General features: G+C 35.2%; 4 protein-coding genes and 1 pseudogene across 7 annotated transcripts; 2 read left to right on the top strand and 3 right to left on the bottom strand.

The window, feature by feature from the left end:
• The first annotated feature begins 3,886 nt into the window (after nt 1-3,886).
• LOC142534141 (mitochondrial fission 1 protein A-like) lies at nt 3,887-5,934 on the top strand. The gene is made up of 5 exons (XM_075641063.1): nt 3,887-4,169; nt 4,858-4,996; nt 5,234-5,355; nt 5,457-5,520; nt 5,634-5,934. Exons 1-5 carry the CDS (start codon nt 4,077-4,079, stop codon nt 5,720-5,722), a joined length of 507 nt encoding a protein of 168 aa, XP_075497178.1. The 5' UTR covers nt 3,887-4,076; the 3' UTR covers nt 5,723-5,934.
• Nucleotides 5,728-9,085, bottom strand: LOC142534140 (protein PATRONUS 2-like). Of its 2 annotated transcripts, none has more exons than XM_075641062.1 (5): nt 8,782-9,085; nt 8,181-8,281; nt 6,906-7,244; nt 6,591-6,622; nt 5,728-6,498 (listed from the first exon to the last, which is right to left on the bottom strand). In XM_075641062.1, the coding sequence occupies exons 2-5, from the start codon at nt 8,245-8,247 to the stop codon at nt 6,295-6,297; spliced, it is 642 nt and encodes a 213-aa protein (XP_075497177.1). In that variant the 5' UTR covers nt 8,248-8,281; nt 8,782-9,085; the 3' UTR covers nt 5,728-6,294. The 2 variants fall into 2 exon arrangements, with proteins under 2 accessions (XP_075497177.1, XP_075497175.1); XM_075641060.1 differs by having other exon boundaries at nt 8,181-8,270; nt 8,782-9,084.
• A 5,681-nt stretch (nt 9,086-14,766) lies between these two features.
• Nucleotides 14,767-18,058, bottom strand: LOC142534148 (uncharacterized). Of its 2 annotated transcripts, XM_075641071.1 has the most exons (7): nt 17,466-18,058; nt 17,132-17,381; nt 16,343-16,415; nt 16,119-16,212; nt 15,901-16,017; nt 15,757-15,814; nt 14,767-15,481 (listed from the first exon to the last, which is right to left on the bottom strand). In XM_075641071.1, exons 3-7 carry the CDS (start codon nt 16,395-16,397, stop codon nt 15,011-15,013), a joined length of 795 nt encoding a protein of 264 aa, XP_075497186.1. In that variant the 5' UTR covers nt 16,398-16,415; nt 17,132-17,381; nt 17,466-18,058; the 3' UTR covers nt 14,767-15,010. The 2 variants fall into 2 exon arrangements, with proteins under 2 accessions (XP_075497186.1, XP_075497185.1); XM_075641070.1 differs by lacking the exon at nt 17,132-17,381 and having other exon boundaries at nt 14,768-15,481; nt 17,466-18,057.
• Nucleotides 18,059-18,213: 155 nt separating this feature from the next.
• On the bottom strand, nt 18,214-21,995 carry LOC142534138 (ABSCISIC ACID-INSENSITIVE 5-like protein 2). 2 transcript variants are annotated; one of them, XM_075641057.1, is made up of 4 exons: nt 21,825-21,994; nt 20,504-21,212; nt 20,332-20,403; nt 18,242-18,687 (listed from the first exon to the last, which is right to left on the bottom strand). In XM_075641057.1, exons 2-4 carry the CDS (start codon nt 21,158-21,160, stop codon nt 18,619-18,621), a joined length of 798 nt encoding a protein of 265 aa, XP_075497172.1. In that variant the 5' UTR covers nt 21,161-21,212; nt 21,825-21,994; the 3' UTR covers nt 18,242-18,618. The 2 variants fall into 2 exon arrangements, with proteins under 2 accessions (XP_075497171.1, XP_075497172.1); XM_075641056.1 differs by having other exon boundaries at nt 18,214-20,403; nt 21,825-21,995.
• Nucleotides 21,724-25,050, top strand: LOC142534136 (uncharacterized; annotated as a pseudogene).
• The last annotated feature ends 1,064 nt before the right edge of the window (nt 25,051-26,114 follow it).

Raw genomic sequence — 26,114 nt, 5'->3', positions numbered from 1 at the left:
ATGATTTAGTTACCCCTTTTGTGTTTGCAAATGCATCTGTATTTGATTTGCTATTCTTTGCAAGTGCACAATTTGTTGTACATCTTTTTCACATTGTTTTGTTCTTGGATCCAGATGTAACAATGATGATACATACCATGTAATTTCCTTTTCGGTATGTTTCTGTTCTCCCCCTAACATTGGGAAGATTTCCTCATTAAAATGACAATCAGCAAAACGTACTGTGAACACGTCGCCTATCTGAGGTTCAAGATATCGAATGATTGATGGACTATCATAACCGATATAAATTCCAACATTTCTTTGAGATCCCATTTTCTTTCGTTGCGGTGGTGCAATAGACACATACACCATACATCCAAAAATTCTCAGATGAGAAATGTCTGGTTCTTTACCAAATGCAAGCTGCAATGGGGAGTATTTGTGATATGCACTTGGTCTGATGCGAATTAATGAAGCAGCATATAAAATTGCATGTCCCCATATAGAAATAGGGAGCTTTGTTTTCATAATCATTGGTCTAGCAATCATTTGCAGACGTTTAATCAATGATTCAGTCAATCCATTCTGTGTATGTACATAACCAACATGATGCTCAACAATGATTCCCATAGACATACAATAATCATTGAAAGTCTGGGAAGTAAATTCCCCAGCATTATCAAGTCTAATTTTCTTGATTGTATAATCGGGAAATTGATTCCTCAATTTTATTGTTTGAGCAAGTAATCTTGCAAATGCAACATTTCGAGTTGACAATAAACATACATGTGACCATCTTCTGGAGGCATCAATCAATATCATAAAGTATCTAAATGGTCCACATGATGGATGAATTGGTCCACAAATATCACCCCGAATACGTTCAAGAAACATTGGTGATTCAGTTTTGATTTTGGCTGGTTATGGTCTTATAATAAGTTTTCCAAGAGAACATGCTTTACATTGAAACTTATTATTCTGAAAGATCTTCTGGTTTTTCAGCGGATGACCATGTGTATTTTCTATAATTCTTCGCATCATTGTTGAACCAGGATGTCCTAATCGATCATGCCAATTGGTTAATATTGAAAAATTATCAATTACCATGTTTGATTCAATGGGACATATATGTGTATAATGCAATCCGGTAGTGAGCATTGGTAGTTTTTCAATCACATATTTCTTTCCTGATTTATATGTGGTAAGACACATATATTTCTTACTCCCTTCATTTATTGTTTGAGTATCATACCCACGAGAATATATATCATTAAAACTCAACATATTTCTTTTCGATTGTGGTGAATATAAAGCATCATTGATCAAAAATTTTGTACCATTAGGTAACAAAAATTGTGCTTTACCACATCCTTTAATCAAGTCTACAGGACCTGATATTGTATTCACTATTGTTTTTGTTGGTTTTAGTTCCAAGAAATATCTTTTATCTCGGAGGAAAGTGTGCGTTGTACCACTATCGGGTATGCAAACTTCAACTTTGCTCATAGCATTTTCCATATTTGAACTTCAAAAACAATGAAATAAAATTACTGGCAATACATATTTAAATATAACACATATCATAATAATAAGACATTATTATATGAATACATGAAAAATAAATTATTGTACATTTATATTCTACCATGATATTGTTCATTTTCAGAGAAATCATTGAGAAAATCTGCAGCATCAATATTTTTCATTTCTATCCCACCAACATATTGATCATTTCCAGAGAAATCATTCAGAAAATCAGCAGCATCAAAATGAGTTGAATCACTCAAACGGTCACTGCGTTCAGTGAAGTTGGTCTCTTTTGCTTTCCCCTTTATAGATTCTTTATAGAGCTTGCAAAGGTGCTCGGGGGCTCGACAAATACGAGACCAATGTCCTGGAGTGCCGCATCTGAAACAAGAACTTTCAAATCTTTTCGAGTGATTTTCATTAACACTCATGTTCTCATGATGCCTTTTCTGTGGGTGGTTCATGACGCCCTTTTGAGAACTATCTCTATTGTTTTCAAAACCACGGCCTCGACCACGACCACGACCAATTCCACGTCCACGTCCATGTCCACGACCACGACCTCGACCTCGACCTCGACCTCGACCTCGACCAAAACCTTGTCTTTGAATTTGATTTTGGTTTTCAGGTTTAAATTCATTTTTACTTACAGCATTTACTTCTGGAAATGCTGTTGATCCAGTGGGTCGGGACTGATGATTTCTCATTAGCAGCTCGTTGTTCTTTTCCGCCACAAGAAGACAGCCGATGAGTTCAGAATATCTCGCAAATCCACGCACTCTATATTGTTGCTGTAAAGTTATATTTGATGCGTGAAACGTGGAAAATGTTTTTTCAAGCATTTTCGATTCTGTAACCTCATGTCCACAAAATTTTAGCTGCGAGATTATTCGATACATCGCTGAATTATAATCACTGACTTTCTTAAAATCTTGGAATCTTAACATATTTCATTCATTACGGGCGATCGGAAATATAACTTCCCTTATATGTTCAAATCTTTCTTTTAATCCTTTCCACAGAGCCAAGGGATCTTTTTCGATGAGATATTCACATTTTAAACCTTCATCGAGATGTCGACGCAAAAATATTATAGCTTTTGCTTTTTCTTGTGATGAAGATATACCATTTTCTTTAATGGTCTCGCTTAGACCCAATGACTCAAGATGCATTTCTACATCGAGAGTCCATGGCATATAATTTTTTCTCGTGATGTCGAGCGCAACAAATTCGAGCTTTGTCAGATATGACATGGTGGGACTAAAAAAAATTATGATGCATTTTATTAGTTAATGAATATTGCAATACAAAGTAATGGATAAACAACAAGTACAAGCATTCGTAAAAATAAAGAAAACATAAGAGGAGGATATTCTCCAATAAATACAAGACTCGTGAGTATGATAAACAAAATAATAAAAATAACCTTGAGAGAGACATCTTCTTTTTTCTTCGAAAAATTTGATGAAGAATAATTTTTAGAGAAGAAGAGAAAGTTGGAGTGATTGAATGTGTTTGTGAGATCATATTTATAGGGCAAAAACTAGCCGTTTTGTTACCGTTTATAACCGTTGGTGTACAAAAAAATAAATGTATGTATTTGTACAATTTTATGGTAATAATATGATGTATATAATATTAGTCATGTTTAAATAATTATGTATATCATATCACATTATTATAATCAGGTGTCATAAGTTATTTTGTTTAAAAACCTTATAGGCTTTTATACTTGTCGTATCCCTTACCGGGAGTGTGGGATGTCGTCTTAACATCCTCCCAGGATTTATAACAAGTTTTTGAAACAAATATTTTTATTATTTCTAATTTTTATTATATAATAACATTATATTATATATACAATAAATAAATAACAGTAAAATAAATATTATTACTTTTGTTATCTTTTTTTTCAGTTTGGAGCTTGGAAAAGTATGGAGGACTTTTAGAGCTTCGTGCTGATAACGTGTTGTGAAAAAGTAAAAATTTATGGTAAAAAGTAAAAATCTCAAACTCTCAAAATTTACCAAACAACACACTTTATAATATTTTTCTCTCTACTCAATTGTGAATTTCTTCACAAATGGTGAGCCTATTTATAGAATTTCTTTACAAATAATCCAAAAAATAAATTCATCATTACATACATCATCACACACTAATTTTCAATATTCAACACCTAATTTTCAACATTCAAATATTCAATACACACATTTTAAATATTAATTTTTAACATATAAATTATAGATAATCATAAAAATTTATGTGAGGTCGTCTTTTCAAATAATATAACTAAATAATGCAGAATTTTATTAGAAATAATTAAATATTTAATAACTGAAATTTCAAACACCAGAATCTAGGGACAGAAAATACAAATTTGAAATTTTTGTGGGCTTAGTTTCATGTAGCTTCCGCTTGCCACCTTTGAGCGAGATCTTGTAGTGGGAATAATTAATTTCTTATTTTGAAAATAAAAATATAACTAATTTCTTAGGACGGAAGAAAAGGGAAGAACTCTATAGTTTACACAGGTAAGATAGTTTTTTCAGCGAAATAATTCAGAAATGGAAGCGAAATTTGGGAAATTCTTCGATTCGGTGGGGACCTTTTTCACCGGTGGCGATCACCTTCCTTGGTGTGATCCCGACGTCATTGCTGTGAGTAATAATTTTTCTGGTACAGTTATTTGTTTTTAGCTGAATTTTTTGTGTTAGGGTTTAAGAAAAGAATTTAGGGTTCTGGTCTTTGGGTGGAGTTGTTTGTGTTTTAGGTATTTTACAAGAGCAATCCTGCAAACAGTAATAATAATAATAAGCAATGAGATGGCGAATTAATTGCATTTCTGGGTAGGGGCAAATCTCTAGTATGAATGCTTCTCAGATTGCTCTTGGCTTAAAGTTAGTCTTTTACTTTTGTTGACGGAACTTGTGAACGATTAGATTATGTGTAAAATGTTATGCTTAGCTTAACTCTTAGATAAATGTGACTACTTGTCTGTCCTGTCTTGGCTGCCTAGAAAGATCTGGATGATTACATACATTTTTCTTGTATATACAAGGGTGGACCTGGCACGAAGCCGAGCGATACACACCCGACAAAAAAATATTTGAATTTGTTTGTTGCATTTCAAAAAATTTCAAGGTTTGCCAGTCAAATTCTAATGAGTCATTCTCGTTCTGTGTCTTGGTGCCTATTCTTTTGGAATTCTTGGATCCGCCCTTGCGAGTGTATATGCACTTCCATGTAAATTCTTGAACAGCTAACCTTGGGGTGCAAGCTGTATATCTATTAGTTTTGCCTTTATTCACGTTTTTTGGCCTCTATGTGAGCATTATGCATATACAGGGTTGTGAAAGAGAGGTCGCTGAAGCTGAGAATGGTACCTCTGATGAGCTTAGAAGTGAAAGCATCATGCGCATGTCTTGGGCCCTTGTTCATTCAAAACGTCCGGAAGATGTGCAGCGTGGAATAGCTATGCTCGAAGGTATCAACGGAATGATCCTACTCTCTCATGTTTGTTTGCGTGTTTTAATGAACAATTTTCTTTTGGGACCCAAGACTCCTGTGAAATTTATCGGGAATCCTTGAATGATGCATTTAAGTCACCTTTGCTGTTCAGCATTTCACGAGCTTCTCTCTGACCTCTTCTTATCTTGCCTTTTATGAAGGCTAACGAGGTTTAAGTGTGTCACTATCAACTGATGTAACTTGTCATCTGCAGCTTCTTTGCCTCGCTCAAACACTCCTTTGAAGGTGAGGGAAGAGCTTTACCTTTTAGCAGTCGGATTCTACAGAAGCGGGGATTATTTGAGGAGCAGGCAGCTTGTTGAGCGTGCTTTGGAGGTGTGTTTTTCCCACCTCAATATATTTCAACTGTTCCACTTACCAAGATGAAAAGGTAGCACATTTGGCTGCGTAATTCACTTTTGGGCGTAAAATTGTAGATTGCGCCTGATTGGAGGCAGGCGTTGACTCTCAAGAAAGCAATTGAAGATAAAATTACGAAAGGTAACTCGGACCCTTCTTGTCAACTGAACTCGTTATCTTCAGATTTATACATCTTCGACTTTCTGATAAGAAATATTTGTTCTTTTCTACCCATGTTTTCTTCCTCGATAAAGATGGAGTGATTGGTATTGGTATCGCTGCAACTGCTGTTGGACTCTTGGCCGGTGGGATTGCAGCTGCACTGTCGACTCGTAAGAAGTGAGGAGCCATAATACAACATTTTGCGCAGGAATATTTAACTGTGTCTTGTCTACACATCCAAGTGGCGCAATATACCAAATACTTGTTTTGTTACTAAAGTAAAATTGAGTGAATGGTATACCTTATAAAATGTATTACTTGGCCTTGCGTTTTCACGGTTATTAAGCTACACAGTATCTAGCATTTTTAGTATTACGGTTTACCGCCATGCAAGACATCAGTGCCAAAGACATACATTAACAATAAGATTGTACGTGAGAATTGTTCTAACATACTTGTTATGTTGCTAATACAAATCCATACAATGTGTAACAAATGATAAGATTGTGTGCGAGATTCAAGGACAGAGTTTTGCACCTTGACGAACTCTCTAAAGAAGATACAAATCCCCAATGGTTTTTTTTTCATTTCTTTTTTTTTTCTTTTTTGAGTACGCACCTCACCTCTTTGAGAAATACAGAAATTATTGAACGGGTATAACCATCAGGTTAAGTGACTGCCTTTGCTTCGTCCACTGCCTCATTTGCCAAGTACATGACGTCACTGCTATTGGTCAGAAAATGGATAAAATCCTTATATGCAACTTTCGTCTTCTTCCTTCAGCGTCAGCTCAACTGAGTCATGATCCCATGAAAAAGGAGACACAGGAGGCGAATCCCAGCATGTTGGTGAAGAGGGGGGAGACTTCCACCAAGACTTGAACCAATCTGCGAACTCTGGCATCGGTATTTCTTCTGGTTCTGGATAGCAGCCCAGGCTGCTGATATCAAGATTGCTCTAGAGAATAAAATACAGCAAGTTAGATGCCAAGATCTACTTATATCAACAATTAAAAGTAGTAACAGATACATATGTTGTTAACATGAAACCTTGGCTTTTTTCGTTCTCGACTCTGCCTTATCTGCACGGTTAAAAAGGAACAGAACAATGCATTAGACACTAGCAAGTGCAAGAAAACAGGGGGAAAGGAGGGGGGAATCATTGGAACAAAGGGGTTTCGATATTCAAATTAACCAGCTTTCCAGATAAATACACGCGATTAACAATTACAACTCAGGCTGTTAAACCTTCGAAATTGTGCTGCAATTCAGCTAAAATAAAAGTAAAAGATGCATAACTTAACCTTGCAAAGAAATGAAACAACATAAGACAAAAGCAAACTGGTATAAATTTAAACAGATTACCATGTCCAGGAAGAACCGTGTCAAAGAAATTGAGTTCCGATGCTGCCATTTGTGCCTTGATGCAATTTCTATGATCATGCAGGAACCCTTCCTCGGCAATATTAAGTTTTTCATTTATTGCACTCTTTTCCGACTGTGCCTTGGTCTTCAAGACATGATGAATGCATGCATCTTCGACAACATCACACTTGTTCTGTAAACTCTTTTTCTGTGATGATGCTTCAAGATTAAGGAACGTCTTGTTTGTAATATCTTTAAGAGCTTTACGACTCTCAATTGCCGCTCCACCCTTTTTAGAAACTGGTTTGGAGCTCTTAGATTTACCATCGACTGGAGCCTCTGCGAGATTGAAACAACATTGCATTACATGCTAAACATATGGTAGACAGGAAAAACTGCATGTAGTTCCTTTATGTAGGAAAAATTGCAATACAAATGCTATAACAATTATTGTAACAAGGTAAAAAAAAATATTAAATAATAATCAGTTTAGAGGCTAAATCCCAAATTTTTCGAGCGCAAAGTTAGTCATTAATCTTGTTGCACATAAAGTACTAAATCGGAAGATCCAATGCTATGAGAGCAGTATCAGTTTTTCCACATATCTGTTGGTCCTCAGGCGATTTAAAAACGATCAAGTGGAAAAAAGAATTTCTCTTAGCAGTCAATCTGCAGGGAGAAATGAGCAGAGAAATAAATCCTTCTTTGGCTAAGATATTTTAGCCTCAACAGAGAAAAACGCTGTTTAGATATTACCGAACCCAGTTTCGGAACGAAAGAACCTGTTCGATGGAGATAAAACATATTTTAATCTTGTAAAACATGCAAAACTCACAATATCCTTCAACACATATACTCATGTACCATAGGGAGGCTTTGAGACTCAGTGGACGTTCTCCTAGGATACTATGGTTTAAAACCATTAATAATTATGCACATATTGTTACTTCAAGCGGACAAAACGCATATTGGATTGTTATCACTCTTGAACGAACCAAATTCAAATAAAGAAGCAAAATAGCAAGTATAGAGGTAATTTGGAATGAAATCACTTGGAAATCCATTGCCTGAACTGTATAAATAAACTTCATATTTATATGCTTAAAATCGAGCACGATGGATGTTTTCACTGCCACTAGTTCTCAATTCATGGGTACTAAAAGTTAACTTCTGTCCCGGCATTTTTTTCTCAATGAAGAGACCTCCAACAGGCAACAGTGATCTCATTTGCAGTGAGGGGTGATAAAACAAGAAAATGCAAAAGAAGAACAATACTTTTCCATCGGATAGCCGCATTTTCATCTTGGATGTTCAGCGGCTTTAGAGTGAGAGGTCTTTCCATATTTCTTTACCTGTCTTGTATACCTGTAGCAATTCTATGAGACCATCAGTAACCACCAGAAACAATACACAAACGTAAACATTCTGAAAAATATTGCCTTAGAAAATTCATTCCACGCACAAAAATAAAGATAAAAATACCCAGACATCTAAATTATCGATACTTTTGCTGGATTTCTAATGTTAAAACGTGAATCACTCAGTATCTCCCGCGATTTGTTTTTATTTTTCAATCCAAATCTCATATTTATTTCTTACAAAATGGATATTTATAACTGAAAAAACCTGTGCAGATTCTAATATGCATTTCAAAATCAAAACCTACATACATTACCCTTATCCTCACACGCGCAGCTTACAGTATATGAACATCGAAACGTAAGATACAAATATGTTTAGACAGAATAAATTTAAATAATAATAATCAAACCATGCGATTTCTACCCCGATCTATGAACTGAAAAAAAGAAGACAGAAAATCAAATTTCTTTTAACATATACTGATAATATAGTCAAAAGATCGGAAAAAAGGAACCTTTTAGAATTGATTCAACGCAAAATTCTCAGCGAATGCTCTGCGAAATCAGTAGGTTTAAGCGCCATGATTTAATTTTTGACCTTATTTAAAATAGATTTGATGGGCCGGGCCTTCTTACTGCGGGCTACTCCTCATGCCCCATTTATTTTGGTCATTCGGGTCAGTATTTGCTCACTGGCCCATACATTATCAAATTGTATTTTTTTTAATCGTTATTTTAGTAGCTTTTAGAAAGAGGTTCTTTATTCACAACTTCCCTCGAGTATTGTAAATCATCTACACCATTTCTAGTAGGCAAAAAATCTTCGTTAAAATTTAGTCTTTGTACGCGTCGGATGAATCAAATCCTTAGTAAATTCGATTTTTTCACTAGAAAGGACTCGCATATGTTCTGCAGTATTATTATGTCGTATGAAAAATTCTTAACGTTAACTGAGTATGCAGTTCTCCAATCGATGGAGGCATGAGGAGTAGTCCACAGTAAAATGTTAATGAAAATATCTTAATGTTAATTGAGTAACTGGTTCTTACTGTTGATTATGTTATAGTTGAAGTCCTACTTATTGTGACTTAGTTGAATTGAGCGAAGGTGTAGGAACATTTAGAGAATGACTTCACCTCCAAAACAATTTTAAAAAAGAGTTGATATCTTTTTAAACGGTTTCACGAATCTTTATCTGTGAGACGAGTCAATCTTACCGATATTCACAATAAAAAGTAATACTATTAGCATAAAAAATAATATTTTTTCATGGATGATCCAAATAAGAGATCTGTATCACAAAATACGACCTGTGAGACCGTCTCACACAAGTTTTTGTCTTTAAAAAATAACTCAATTTCACTAAAGTACATGGTCCTTGATTTTTAGAGGGGCATTTAGAAAATGACCTTGACTCGAGTAAGAATTTAAAGAACATATTTTAAATTACACTGATATTTGAATCTATTACGATTACTATAGAAATTGTTTAACTTATATTTGAAACTAAATGAAATTTGTTCATTCAAACTAGTTATTATTTAATTCAATTCACTCAAATCAAATTTTGTCCATATTAAATTTTTTTTTATATACATACAATAAAAATGTTAACAATATCTATTCTAATTAACATAATGTGCAGCGTGGATTATATGATAGACCGGGTGGCCGCCAGTCCTAAGCGGGTGAAAGGAGCGTGCATATCCTTTCTTCTAATGCAGTAAATGGGGCTTTGATATTAATGAGGTATTTTCGGAGTTGATATTCTTGAATTGTTCATTAACAAGAGAAGCAAAATCTGCCATTGATGTAGTAAATTATGTTAAGAAAGTGGACGAATGTTTCTCAGATACTCAAATTACTTATATAATCTTGTTGAATATTCCGGTTATCCTAGCAAATACATAACACAGTTTCTCAAAATTGGAGTTTATCAAAATTTTTCTCCGATCAACCATGTCACGAGAAATATTGTATTGATTGATGATGTTATCAATTGAAAAAGAAATTACTGAACAATATGATTATACAGACTAAATTAGTAATTTTAGATGTAAAATTGTTTGTTTTTAGTTATCATTTTAGACATGTTATAATAGAAATATTTCGAGTATTATGCTTTGTTTGATTTTTATATTGTAATATATTGATTTAATTCGAAAAAATAATTGTGAAAATAAAAGAATATAAATACATATTATGATTTAAAAGTGTTCTAAGACTATAAAATTAAACAAAAATTCACGTAAAACGCTCTTATTGATCAATTTTGCGAAACAAATATTCAGTTTGGATCATTCATCAAAAAATATTATTTTTATGTAAACAATATAACTTTTTATTATAAATATAAATACTGTTGATTGAATAAATATCTACGAAATCAACTAACATAAACGTGCTCAAACAATTATTGAGATCGGCCAGCGGGTGGCACTTTGGCTCGACAGCAGGGGCAGGAAAAGGTAACACTCAGCCAGGCCAGAAGGCAAGATTCATGGTAAACATGGCGGCAAGGGAGCCGCGTCACCTCCGACCCACCGTATTCGAGCTTCTCCAAGCAAATACAACACTTGTCCGCTTCATCAAAATCACCTCTTTTCTGCCTCATCTTCTCCAACGCCTTCAACTCCCTCCGCAACCCGCGCCTATACTCCATCGGTTTACAGTAAACAAAGTCGTGGTATTCACCCCACGAGGCCAAATACCAACATCTCCACGCCTCGATCACACTGTCCGGTTGAGTCACTAGTTTCTTGATTGAGATATTGAAACCCAGTTCGTCCACCGCCAGCGGCGGAGAATCCCTCACCTTCCGGATATATTCGACCAATTCAGATACCAACCCTTGGGAACCTTCCAGGAACTTTTCCCTGTGGAAAACCCTTCCGGCCGAGTCACGTTCCTCCGCCCCCCATTGGAGTTTTCTCTTTTTGAGAGACAGAGGGCCCGGCCTCATGTCTAGTATCAATCTGTGCACACTTTGCCGGCACTGATCATCCGACAATATTTCATGGGACGGCAACGAGATCTTCTCATATGTACGATGGTAATGGACGCCGTTTTCGGAGTCCGAGGATGGTACCAACAAAACCTGAACGTCGATTTTGAACGTAACTTGGTGGGGTAACCTCGTATACGGCATTGATTTGTCCCCAAGATGCAGACATTGTGGTCTGCAAAAGATTCTAATAGAACAATCCTCTTTGGAAATATCAAGCAGGGAGGTTGGATGTTGCTGCACTGCCATCGTCAAATCTACAATAAAATTACATTTGTTCTCCGATCCAAGAAAGACCGTAGAATCAATCTCCAAACTTTTGTTTTGGAGTTTTGACCTTAACACTTGATATATATAGAGAGAGAGAGGCTTGTTTCTCTGGAATTTGAATCTATCAGGATTGTGATATATTTAATATCTAGAGAAATATATTATTACCACTGTATATTTTATTGAGTTTATTTTCCTAAACTAATTTTTGTTTTAAGTCTTTCAATCTTATTATTAAGGAAATAATTTTTGAAATTTTATTTTAATTAATTTATTAACTTTTATGCTAATTTATATTTATTTCTATATATAAAAATAATTTTTATATTGTGCATGTGCTTAAATACTAGTACGTGTATATATACACACATATATACCAAAAAGTATATATACATCCATGAAAAAAGTATTACTTTTTATGTCAAAAATATTACTTTTATTGTAAATATGAGCAAGGTCGACCTATCATATGAATAAAAATTCGCAAGATCGTCTCACAAGATATCTATTCTTAAATATATATAATATAGATAAATAGATAAATCTATAGATAATGCCATGATTTATAACTTTAATAATTAGTAGAACTTGAATGAAAGGTTGTTAGAGAAATAAAGACGTACGAGGAATCCAATTTAAATTATAAACCGTACAGACACAATTTTAATCTAGACATTAAATTTAATCAAATTTTATAAAAATAATAAATTATCGTAGTAATGGTTAAGTTATTGTTGACTTTTAGAAATTCTAAATTTAAACATCTTACGTTATATGTGTTATATAGTTTCAATTTTATTTTTGAATAAAAAATTTATCATTCATTACTATATAATAAAAATAAATTACTTTTAAATATATCATGAAATCTTGGAAATCAAATTTGTCTCATGCATTGGATCATGTATCTTGGAAAGAGATCGAGTTTTGTTTGGTGATAAAATATATCACTTTATTTGGAGTTAAGTTGAGAAGGAATTTTTTTTCTTTATTTTCAAAACTTAATATAAAAATAATAATAATTTTTTACTTGATCAAATTGTTGATTAATTTAAACCAGTTATAAAATTATTGTACCAGAAGATCAGCAAAGGAAAAATAATGAAAGCATAAAAAATTTTGACCCGGTATATAAAAATATTAACTCATCTGATGTCACGTCAGCAATTAAACTAAAATATCTGAAATTAAAAATTCGTATATCAACATCTCTCCCATATTTCTACGCAAACTCCCGCAATACATTTCTAAGAATACATTGCAGTAAAATTTCGTGAGTTTGATTAAATCATATTTAAAATATATTGGGAAAATTATTTTTTTAGTCCCGTAATTTTCATGTTTCCATTTTTAATCATGTTATTCATCAATTTGCATTCTAAGCCCACTAGTTTGCTTCTTTTTTCTTTTTTTTTTCCAAATTTTGTCTTTTTACATTGGAGCGCTAATGAGATACTATTAAATGATTACATAACACCAGAAAATGACAACGTTTCTCATACAACGTCACAACTCCGAAGAATGGTTAAAATGAAAAAATTATATATCAGTGGACTAAGATCGTAAATTGACCAACAACATGATAAAAAACGAAAAATATGAAAATTTTTGGGGAAAAAATGTAGGAGCTGCTATTTTATTTATTTGCCAACCAACAGAAGATACCATCGAGTAAAATTTATTTACATGCATGGATTCTTTAAATATGAATTTAGGCCTTGTTAACAACAAAACAAGGCAAAATTTGCCAACTCGTGCATGCCGTATCTGGAAAAATGAAAAAGTCCAAATTCACGCTAAGCATGGCTTTTAGACCTAATTCACGAAAGCTGTTGGTCATTCTGCTATTGAACCGTGAAATTAATCATTGTCAAATACTAAACTAAATATTTTATTTGTATAAGAGAATTTCGATGATAATTGATATATACCAAATAAAAATTCGACAATAGCTAAAAAAACTCATAAATAAAAAACAAGCATCTAGAAAGGAAATATAAGGTCTAAATCGATCATTATGTCATGTGTTTTGATAAGTTTCTCATTGATATTGCTGGTTCCAAAAGTTTAATAACTTACCAAGGATTTGAAAACATTCAATACTGTCATACAATAACATGTTTATAAAAATTTGGTTTGCAGACTAGCATTAATTACAAAAGTAACTGGCACATCGAAAAATAAGAACTATTAATTTCATCGTCAAAAAACTAATTTGGTTGATAAAAGCCTTCACAACTTTTATATAATATATATATATATACACCGCGTACAGCACCACAAGCCACAATGCACTCCCCTCCTATCACCACCCAATCGCCTCTTTCTCTTGGCCTCGGCGTGGATCGGAGTTGCAGACGATGATGATGGTTGTAGATTTAGAGAGTCTCGGCGATTCCGGTGAGGGATATATGGTTGTAGATCTCGGTAGGTGTTGGTGGCGCCTGAGTTGCTCGGTGGTGGTAGATCTCGGGAGGTGCAAACAATGATATATGGTGGTGGTAGATCTCGAGAGGCAGCGATGACGGGGAGGGAAATTCTCTTGGCTGCGGAAGGCAGATGTGGTGTTGCTCGGTGGAGGTGCCGGTTGCGTATAGGTTGTGGCGGAGGAGGGAAGTGTGGAGTTCAATGTCGAGCCTTTACGTTCACATTAAAATTTTGTTTTAATTTTTTAAAAAACTATTAAAAAACTAAAAAAGAAATGAGGTGGGCGTCAACTCAGTGGCGCCCACCGAGGTACACACCAAATGGTGTGTAGGGTATCACTTTCGTCTATCTATCTATCTATATATATATATATATATAGATATATAGTTTATAGAGTTTCTCAATATTCAAATCAGACATATTCAAATATTTCGAACCGAACTCAAACCTGACCCTTAATTCGAACAAAAATTTTTGAACTTCTCCAGAATCGATTCTGGAGTTGATTCGTTTACTAAATCAAATACAAGAAAGATGACCTGTGTACGTACAGTCCCATTAAAAGAGAAACTCTTTTGGAGTCCAGATAGAATCTAACAGTTGATGCATGATAATTGTATGTATCCGTATAATATATAAATATAAAATTGTAAAATTTATTCACTAGCGTGTATATGCATAGCTGAATGTTGGAATAAAACTAAAGAGATGGGCAGTAACAGTGATTTTTCCAGGTTCTTAAAAAGAGATTGATGTTAGGCATCCTTACATTTGTACAAAACCCAACGGAATAGACAAAGCTACCGCTGAAAAGCCCACCAAACTATCGCATTTCTAATCTAATTCAGTATCTCCTAACATCCTAATGGACTATCAGCAGGTGAAAACTACCAAGAGTTGGGTTCTCGAGAGATCTGTTGTTATCATGCCACATCCTTAATGGACATATATATATATATACAACTAACCATTCTAATTGTACAAAAAAAGCTACCAAGCTGTGAGATATACAGGAAAAAGGCAAGACCATGGCTGTGATGCCTTCATCCTTCTTCATCATAATCTTCGTCTTCCTCATCAATTGTCCCATTTAGATTAGTAAGTTGAATAGGATCAATAGCCATCTGTTTCATGTCATCAAGGGACCAACCAGGAATTTCTTCAGTTTTTAAGTAAGGTGTTGGCTTGGTTGAAGAGTCAGGAGGCACTCCAGCTAGTTTTGGGGTGGAGTCACCGGTCACATTTAAGTCAACATTTAGGTCAAAATTCCTAACTAATCTCTCGGAACTCTTTCCAACTATAGGTTTTGATTCTGCAGGACCTGCAACATTATCGGCCTTTCTGAGATTTTCTTCTTGATTCTCACCATTCTGGTGAAACATGTTAGGATCATCCTCAATTTTTTCATGCTGACCAATTGATTCCTTTACAAGCATGCGACTAACTCTACACCTACCTCGACCCCTACCCCTGCCCCTACCTCTTCCACTACTGCTGGTGGTACCAGTTTCAGGCTGCAAGAAAATAGCCTCCCATGTTTAATAAGCATTAACAATTTGCTAGTAAAAACTCATCAAACTATCATTAGTTTAAAACTCATTGTTAAAACATTATTGACAGCTATATTCATCTACTCGTACGAATGAACTAGGAAAAATCATAAGGATAATTTCTTTCCCAAAAACAAATAGTGCTTGAATTATTCTTTCCGCTACCAACTTTTATTAAAAGCCGTGTTAATATACTGTTGGTGCCAAAACTCATGACAAAACATATTAAACCATCTTACCACGTGTATCCTTTTGGACTCATCATCATTGCCATGTTCTTCATCTTCTAAAACCTTTCTGCATGAATAAATCATAAGAATTACAAATTTCTGTAAGTATTTTTCCTTATTGAAAGATAACAAATTTCCTCCAGTTTTCCAAACCTTCTCTTTGTAACCGACCGATCCTCGGTAGCAGCATCTGAGCCGCCTAAATCAGGAACCTTACTGACAGTGTCCTTCAGGAAGTCGAACACATTAAAAGTCTGCACGCATTGCTTCCTGCAAGTGAAAAAAGTCAACTGTCGGAAAATGATCATCACAAATAAATGCACAAATATGCAGGAACTGCTTCCAAACCAAAATTTCAAGAAGAAACTCACAGATGCAAAGAATTCACAGTTTTTGCTCCTCTTTTCAGGGTAATCTCATAAGTTCGATCACACAAGTCTTGCAGAAATAATTCCAGAGCTTTTGCTGAACATGCATAATCAGAAGATGTAAGCAGAAAAGAGCAACTAATCTGACAAGTTCCAAAATAGTTAAAAGTTCTCAACAATTCGAATTCAAAATTAACAATCACCAAAAAATTATTGAAATTACATACAAACTAAAAGTGGTACAGCCATAGCAATCTTCCCCACGTCCTCATCGGCTTGCATAATCTTTTTAATACGAGCCTGAAAGAAAACCTTCCAATTAAATGACTAGACAAAGTAAGTAATGCAGGGGTAGTTGCCTTGATTATAAAAACGGGGGCAAGTTTCTCAATACTGATTTTCCTTGTAACTAACCAGATCCAGTTCACAAGTCAATATTCAATAAATGGTTAATGCACCATGAATTTTGCAAGATAACGCACAACAAAGTCAAGCATATATATTCAAGCAGAAAAAACTTAAAGCAACCTCAATTAGTGCAGACGCTTCTTATGTAAAAGACTAATATGTTTCTTAATTGCACAAAATATGTGGCTCTAAAACATGCGAAAAGCTCATTTTCGTTGACACGTAAAAATTATAATCAGTAAGGCACTAAAAACCAATCAAATCAGGCTGTTTGGAAAATAATAAGATGAGAGATAAGTCAAAATAAAATCTGAAAATCAAGTCAACCAATATTAGAAACTGTTGCAAAACGTAATTAAAGACAACAATTTTTGTGCCACACAGGACCGAGCCAAACAACTGTAAACACCACCTCCTGAACCCAAACTCGATGTTCTTCATAATTCACATGTATATTTATGTCAATTGAGTAAAAAGAATTGAGTACCCCAAAAATAGGCCGCATGCTGTCGCTACCTTGGTAATTTTTCTGGTAAACAACGCCATTCAAATGCTAACAATTAAAAAACGCTAAACTAATCAACCAAACACCCAAATTTTCCTTTCACCTTTTCCCTGTGTACTAAAAATTGCCACACCAACAATAACTCTCACAGGCTTTAATCAGATCCCTATATAATTCAGAACAGTCAGCCACACAAGTAATACAACAACATAAACTTTCAACAGAAGACTCACCTCAGGCTCAATTTCAATCACAAATAAATAAACAATAAAAGAAACGAAATAATTTAACCAGACAACAAAACACGTCCGTTTGTTTCCTCATGTATTGCCACACAAACATGAATCACGAAACTGCTCGAAAATTTTCAACAATAAAATCAAATCCACGTGCATGAATAAATGGGGAAAAAATGGAAACAGGCGCAGAGTACTCACCGCCGGAAAACGAGTGTCGAGCTTCTTCCTCATAGCGAACCAACGACTCCAATCTTTGGAACCCTAGCTACGTATAATAATAATAATAATAATACATAAATATATGAACTTCCTCAGCGCGCAAATTTCACCCGTTGGCCGTAGAAAATTCTTCTCCGAATTCCAAAAATTAAAATAAAAACTAAAATAAAAAAAAGAATAATTATCCGATAGATTCGCTTTTCTCGGACTTTCCACCGCACGATTAGGTTTTACTTTTTACCAAGTCAAATTCCAATCTCTCCTATTTTGCAGTTGGATCCGAGTCTAACCACTAGTTTTTAGCCACGTCGTCAGATTGGCTATTAAACCCAATACATTTGCGCCACGTAATAAAGAACACTGTAAAGTTTTGGTCCGAATCTCACTGGATAGCTTTTTGCGATGAGCAAATTCTCATAGCATCAATCCTTCCAATTTTGCCCATCTCACCACACCCAAAAATATACCTCGAGGAAATATTTCATTTAATTTAATCTTCTGATATTAATTTTATTACACGTGAATCAGATCAAATAAAAAATTCGTCTAACAAAATTGAATTATATACAACCTAATAAAAGTTCATCGTTACATATTAAATCTAACGTTTAGTTAAACACCGTTGTTTTTTATAAACATGATCAGATTAAAATTTCGTCTCAAAAAATTAACCCGACCTAATAAAAATTTGTGTCACATATTAAATCTAGGGTTTAGTTGAACCCTATCCATGAGATATGATCTAAATATTATCTAATGGTTAGATTAAGTTATTGTATAATAATCGGCTCAGTGATGTGAAGCCACTTGTTCCAAAAGGTAGATGGTTGAAAAACCAAACAAAATACACTTCTTTGTTTAGAATCGATGCCTGCCAAGTGCCAGCATGTGGGAAAAAAGGAACATCCCATATCTTTCCCACGACAATTTCTCCCATCTCCTTTTTAACATACACAGTGATGGTCAACAGAGACGTGTTTTCTTTCAATTTACATAGAAAAATAAACACAAAGAAGAGGGCATATCTGCATCAGAAGCCAAAACCAACTCTATACTCTAATCACCGAAGTAAAAAAATAATAATTTACTCTATGCTCGGGGAGCTGAAACGACCTTCCCTTCTCGGGTTATGTCAAATCGAGCTTGTTCTTCGGAGCTGGTATCTCGGTTCGGAAAAATCACGAGCCATCTCATCAAATTCCTGACAACAATAAAAACAAACAACCATGTCAATGTCATGATTCAGACCAGGAAATTTGCTTCCTTCCTGATACGGGGTTTCTTTTATCCTATCCCGAGAGATACTCCGTGTGTATAATAGTCATTAGATTGGGTTGGGAATACACGGTGAGAAGTTCTCCCGATGTAGCATAGAATTTGCCTTGATTAGGAACCCAAGGACGGCCCCATGATGTTGGTCGGTTGAGACGGGTTCACAAAAGGAGGGAAATTACTTGTATATATTTTAATTTTCCGGTTGAGTGGGTTGTGATCCAACTCAATCTTCCATTACAGCCAACCAGATCAATCTGAGTGACCGCAAGCTTGATTTCACTAAAGCATTGATCACTTACTCAACTAAGTAAAAAACCTCACATATAGCATACCCAACAAAGAATCCTTGAACTTGATATGCACTACATTGGCGCTGGTCGAGAATTAGATACATGAATTAACTAGAAAGAATCGAGATGTTAGCAATAAATAGGGAAAACATTGTTCAAGACAAGCCACGAAAAAAGACACAAAGCTTCTGAAGCAAGACAAATCAAAACTATGCGAGAATCTACCGAGGTTATTCTGTAGCAGTGTGTGAGAGCATTCTTTGACAAACTGTGGGAGGGGAATAAGTATGACCACTGTTTGAAGTAAAACAGTATCATACTCACAGTTCAGATGAACTACACTTCACAAATCAATTAACTTCTTCAATGTTCACATGAGAAACGGAAGTGCACATGCACTTTCGCTTTCTTGTTTTACATTGACGCAAATGAAAAATAAGTCCAATTAACTAGTCACTATCCAAAAGTTAGGCATCCTTAAGAGATTGTATCCCCTGAAAGTCTATAACATGACTAACGAGACGCTGAAAACATCAGCGCTTGAATTACACAACATGCACCATACATGAGACGACCTGTCACAGAAGAGTCGATTCGACTTTTTTCAACCTATCTGACAGGTCTATCAAGATTCGTTCGTCAAATGATTCTAATCCAAGATTCCTGAACCATGGCTAATACTTTTCCAAAGAAATACGAATTTCCCATTGGACAAAAGTATGCCTGTAAAGAACAATGGTTTTTACCATTTTGCTGATTAGTTAACCATTCCTATTTCCTAATATGCCAACTGAAATAGCAACAGAAGCCCACAAATATTCAGCAACAAATGTTGGGCCAATTTAGATACAACAGAACCAAGTTCCAAAAGATGCTTTATCAAGCAGTACTTTTACTACTGGCTTTCTTAAGCATTTTAAAAATTAAAAGCAATCTCAAAAAAAAAAAATGTTCTCCTCACAAAAACTACTCCATCCAAATGCACTCACTATCTTCGTTAAACTATTCGCAGCTACAAAAAATGACAGTTCTGTTTCCGTCACTGTCTTTTATTGCGCTAACTAGGCATTCACAACTTTTAAACGTATTAACTGTTGTGACATTTTAAAGCAGACCAATTTATCCAAGTAGACAACATTTACTACACTAAATAAGCGTTTGAATTGCAAACTTTATTGCTTCACCAAGAACTAGAGTGATAATGGTATTAGGATATACTCTGACAAAGCATCATAGCACTCGTACAGTAGGATACTTAGCAGGATAGATAGGTTACTTACCTTCTCTTTCGTAAGCTTCAGATTCTCTTCTTCAAGACGCGACACCTTGCTCACCAACTCATCGTGATAAGCCTGTTCCACATCATTAATATTTCAAAACAAAATCTGGCACAAATTTGGAGATAAAATGAAGATATTCATGTGAAGTAAAATACTACAATTAAAATCCTGCCTGCTTTCTTGCTCGTGAACGTGCAGCTGACTCCCTATTCTTAATTTTTCGTCTAAGCCTCCTCTCAATTGTCTTCTCAAGGTCTGTTGAGTCTCTCCTCCTCCCTTGCATTGGAGTATCCGACAATGTATCGATTGAGGCAGAAGGAGACAACCTTATTTGGGTCGGGAAATTGTGAGAAATCAATGCACTATCCAAGGACATGGCAGTTTCGAGGGAAGCATCAGCCACACACATCCCGGCTTTTACCAAGAAGTCTTCCAAAGTGGTCTCCCTGAGAGTCATCCCTCGTTCTTGACCACTCATACTCTCCAAATTCCTCATTTTGTAGCCTTGTTGTATGTCCCTCCACACCTCATTCACAGTCTTTCCTGGAAATGCCCTCACAAGGGACAGGCTTGCTTGGCGCTGCAGTGAGGCTGCAGGGGAATTACTGATCGGGTCCATTCCCGATGAATATCTCGCCTCAGCACTCAACACATTTTTAAGCAATTCATCGAGATTCATGTTGCCTAACGGTTTACCTAGATCACCTAACCGATTTTCCACTTCATCAAGTGTGAGGCCAAACCATGAGCTTTTTCGTGCCGATGGATGACGTACGTGAGATTGCTGCCCACTACCACTCACATGAGAATTCATTCTCTGAATTCCCATCCACTCTTTCGCGGACAACAAATCACGGGCCCAGAGTAACCAAGAAAAGGAGCTAAAAGGACAAAAAAACCAACAAATAAGTCATTTTTAACAAGTAATAACCACAAGAAATGGTTGATTTAATACCAAGTTTCACTTTTAAGACCTCAACATCTACCCATATACGAGGATACAGAGGATACATGCATGTAGGTGGCCATATAACTTTTCTTAAAGAAATAAAGAAAGAGCTCAGATGCATTAATCAAAGTTGTGCACCCTGGAGAGTAGCAAGAAGAACCCTCCAAATTGATTCGTATTTTCAAAATACAAGCTTCATTCTCAACATTCTTTGCACCAGATAAACAATCAGCACAAGCCTACGAGGTTAGCAATAGCTTTGCCGAGATACAGAGTTCGAATTGTGTCCATGTAAGAAGAAAGGTGCAAATTAGCATTCCCAGGCAATCAAACTCCCAAAAAATGATTTTAAAATTTGAGAATATCAATTCAAAAGTAACCAAAACGCAAAGAAAGCAAATGGAAGGCCAAAAGACAAAATCTTTAATGACCCCGGAGCCCTAATGGGAGACACAAAACCAGACAATAAAGGAGTAAAAACCCATTTCAAGAGGAAGAACAATCGACCGGCGATCACAACACAGAAAAACAGAGAACAAACAACCTTTGATTACAGAGAAAACAGCTCAAGTAACTGGCAGCAGAAGAGGATCGGATGATCTCGATCTTTTTCACAAGAAAAACATGGAGACACGCTGAAAAGATCAGAGCCCGTTGAGTCTTCTAACTTGTTTGAGGGATCCACGTGTGCGTTGAGTCTTCAGGTAAAACAAATCTTATTTGGGTTTTTGGCAGATTGCACACCATTCGTAATAAATTATTATTTTTTATTTCTTGTTTCTTAATTACGACAAAATTTAACTAAATAGAGAAATATTTTAAGAAATCAAATATATAGAGTTATTTCTAACACCATTTTTTTCTGAAATTTTAAAAATTTATTGATGTTATCAAAAAATTTAAATATCTTGAACCAATAATCACATTTCAATTTCTTCACTGGACGCAATGAAATCGCCTCAAAAATATTTTCTTATATAAAAAAATAGTGAGATGATTACACGCGTGTGAATAACGTATCAAAGACATGTAAAAAACTACATTGACAAGTGTTAGGATCTTTTTATTTATTAGATAGAGAGTTTCGGTTATTATGAACTTTTATAATAGACAAAAACTTGTGTGTGACGGTCTCACGACTCGTATTTTGTGAGACATGTATCTTATTCAGTTATTTGGGTCATACATGAAAAACTATTATTTTTTATGCTAAGAGTATTACTTTTTAATATGAATATCGGTAAGGTTGACCCGTCTCACAGATAAAGATTCGTGAGACTATCTCACAAAAAATCTACTCCACATAATATATGTCAATTATATTTAGGCATATCAACGTAATATTTTATAGAGAAACACGTCTCTGTGTCAATAATGCACAATTTGTGTGGACATATTTAGCATTTGTTAATGAAATAATTATACTTTGCCCCGGTCAGTTTTTTTCTTTTTTAATTGTACTTCTAGTTCAACCAATTCATACCTTACTTTTAATTTTAAATTTAATGTGTGAGCATAACAAAATAGATAATTGAATATATCAATTGCACCAATTTTCAAATGAAGCAAATTCGAACATGTAACATTAGTTTCACAATAAGCAAAAGGTTAAAAGTTTGTTGTTTTATCGAATAAGAAGTAAAAACAACTACATCATGAAATTTTTTTTTTACGAACTTCTCTACGCAACTGGCCTCTAAGAATCTAGATAATTACGATTAGATGTCTTGTGTTCAAATGTCGGGGAAAAAATAAATCATTTTTCAGTGTCATGTATAAGAGCTACAACTCATGCTGGACCAACATACTGCCTACAACCAATAACGATACATGTATATAGACTGCTGCTCACATTAGACCAATCTACTTCCATGCTTGTTACAATTATTTTGTTGGTTCTCCCGTGTATGATTTCTTTCTTTCTCATTTCTGCACTAATTAATCCAAACGCCTTCTTTCATCTCTGACAAAAGTTCATGTGTTAGACCTTAGCTTCTGATTTTAAGATAATACATAAACTCACTCCTAAAGAACCAATATAATATTTGTTTATTCAATGGCGTACATATGTAGAGTAAGCATAGAAATCTAGCCAATCAAATTTACACAGATAAATAGAATAAGGAACGAAGAAACAAATAAATTATACGTTATGATATTAAAAAAGTAACAAAAAAATTATATAAAAAGTATTGTTTTAACTTTCTCCATCTTAACCGGAGTCATTCATTGGCGCTAAGTTTCAGACAATCTTCATTTGATTGTGGCAGCCGTGTCAGAGGAAGCCCCAACCTCATCGCTTACTACAAAATTTTTGACAAAAAAATTTATGTGAGACGATTTCATGGATCTTATTTTGCGAGACGGATATTTTATTTGGGTCATCCATGAAAAAATATTATTTTTTATACTAAGAGTATTACTTTTTATTGTGAATATCGGTAGGGTTGACCCGTCTTACAGATAAGATTCGTGAGACCGTCTGACAAAAAACCTACTCAAAACAGTGATCCCCAGCCAAGAAGAGGAAAAGCCGAGCTAGCCAAGCTCCTCGAGAGCCTGAACCCGAAACCATCCACTATAGTGAGCCAAATTCCCAACAACCCGTCACCGAGTAAATGGAAGACCCGAGGGGGAAGAAGTAAACATTCATGAAGAAGCAGAAGAGGTGCCAGAGAGAGACGAGGAGAAGGAAGACGATGCCGTTCTCGAGAAGAGCGATCAGGAAGAAGAAATTACAGAGAAGCCTTCCAAAAAAGACGTCTCAACGAACGAGGAAGACGAAGGCGAATGGGAGGATGGGGCATTGGAGAAGCTTCTTGAACCCTTTTCTGAAGACCAAATAGTTCTTTTGATAAAGGATGCTGATACCCTCATAAGGATCCGAGTCATCATTAATCCGGTTTATTTATTGGATAGCCCGGATCAGAGCCAAGGTGCCGGGAATTTTCCTCACTACCCGAGCATTTCTCCTCTTGCCGGGTAGTCAACAGCCCGGGCCCTCGTCACAAGCGCCCGAGTACCTTACCACCCGGGCCACCTCGAAAATTGCACCACACTCGAGTGTGATTGATACAAGCTGTCTAATCTGTCAGAGCAACTTGGGATTGAAGTATTCTAAAAGTCATCAGAAGCTATAGTATGGGCAGCCGACTTGCCATACTTAGTAGGTGGCATGAGAAACGAGGTACATGCCCCATTTTCTACTATAAATAGCAGGTATACATCTCATTTAATGATTCTGAAAAACCTTTGAACTCTCAAGCATTTACATATATTCTCTCATATATTCGCTTGTGTTCATCTTCACCTGCTAACTTAAGCATCGGAGTGGCTACGCCAGACATTCCTCCGGCGCCCATTCACGAGTTACTTTCTTGTTTGCAGGTGTTAGCGAAGCCATTATCTCCACTCAAATTCCTAAACACTAAATTATTGATTTGATCCGGTGGAGCCCCTTACCCAGCTCATCCATTTCATCAAGATCACATCAGACGCAGTAGCCAAACACCCTGATTTCTCAGAAGAAAATTTAATTACGTGAGCAATGTATCCGCAGAGATTGATGTTAATAAACTCATGGAGTTCTTCTCGAAATTTGGGGAGATTGAGGAAGGACCGTTGGGGTTGGATAAAGTGGGAAACCAAGAGGTTTTTGCTTGTTTGTTTACAAAAATATCGAGAGTGCCAAGAAGGCATTGGAGGAGTCACACATGAAGTTTGTGTTAGAACTGGTGTTCAAAGATTACTTGTATTTTGGACTTTATTAACTCAATGTGTTTGTTTTGGGCTTTAGTAACTCAATTTAAAAACAATATTTACTTTAATAATATTTTATAGTTTTATCTAATTATTATATTTATTTTATCTATATATGCATACAAGTTGCATATATAAATTTTTTGAATATGCATAGGTATCACGAGGTCTGTCTATCTATGTAAGATCATGAAACTCATTAGAAAACGTACGGTATATTCTAAATTGATTCTTAGTCGATTGAGCCGTCTAAAATAAGGATATAAGTCACTTGAGTTTGGGACTATCATATATGATGTAAACGTTGTGTTTCATTGATAAGGACATGAAGATGTACATTCGTACAAATGAGTGATCATTTGATGATAAATTGAACAACATTCACTCGGACTTTCCAAGTGGTTATTACTTGTCGAGTGAAAAAGTCTACGATTAAGGTTGTACATCATTAGTCCTTTAACTCAGAACAACATGGAAGCTGTACGTACTAGCATGCACTTTGATCTGTTTATCGACTCTATTGAAGGTCATCAGGTAACGATGTTGGGTGTAGTTTTGAAATACATAGGAGCCAATGCATTGTAGTCGAAGATTCACCGCTCACCCATGAGTGAAGATATTATATGTAATCTATGTTAAAGTGCAAAGAATCTCTTGCCAAAATAAGACGTGCATTTTAGAAAGGAGTTTTCCCAGTTGTACTTGTCATGTCACTATCATTACTCAAAGATACATCAAATAGTTATCGAATTCATTTGCATGTCTCGATATACCAATTGTTGCAGATTCGATTGAGATATATGAGTTGAAGGGACCATATTGTACTGTAACCATAACTTATTATAGGTACTATCAGTGATACCTAAGAGATCATGAGCGATGATATTAGGCGTTATGTGAGCTAGTTATGATAATTACCATTAATTATCAAGCAATAATGATTAAATTTAAATATACAGCAAAATGATTTAAAATACTTAAAAATGGATCTCAGGGCCTGGAAATTTTTTGGCACGACCACCCCGTAAATATGACATACCAAAAAGTTAAAATACCTGTAAAAGAAAAATGACTC

Source organism: Primulina tabacum, unplaced genomic scaffold (assembly GCF_025594145.1).
Source record: "Primulina tabacum isolate GXHZ01 unplaced genomic scaffold, ASM2559414v2 Contig388, whole genome shotgun sequence".
In the NCBI taxonomy this organism is placed as follows: Eukaryota; Viridiplantae; Streptophyta; class Magnoliopsida; order Lamiales; family Gesneriaceae; genus Primulina; species Primulina tabacum.
Note: the sequence above shows the minus strand (reverse complement) of the source record. Positions and strands in the feature narration are given on the sequence as shown.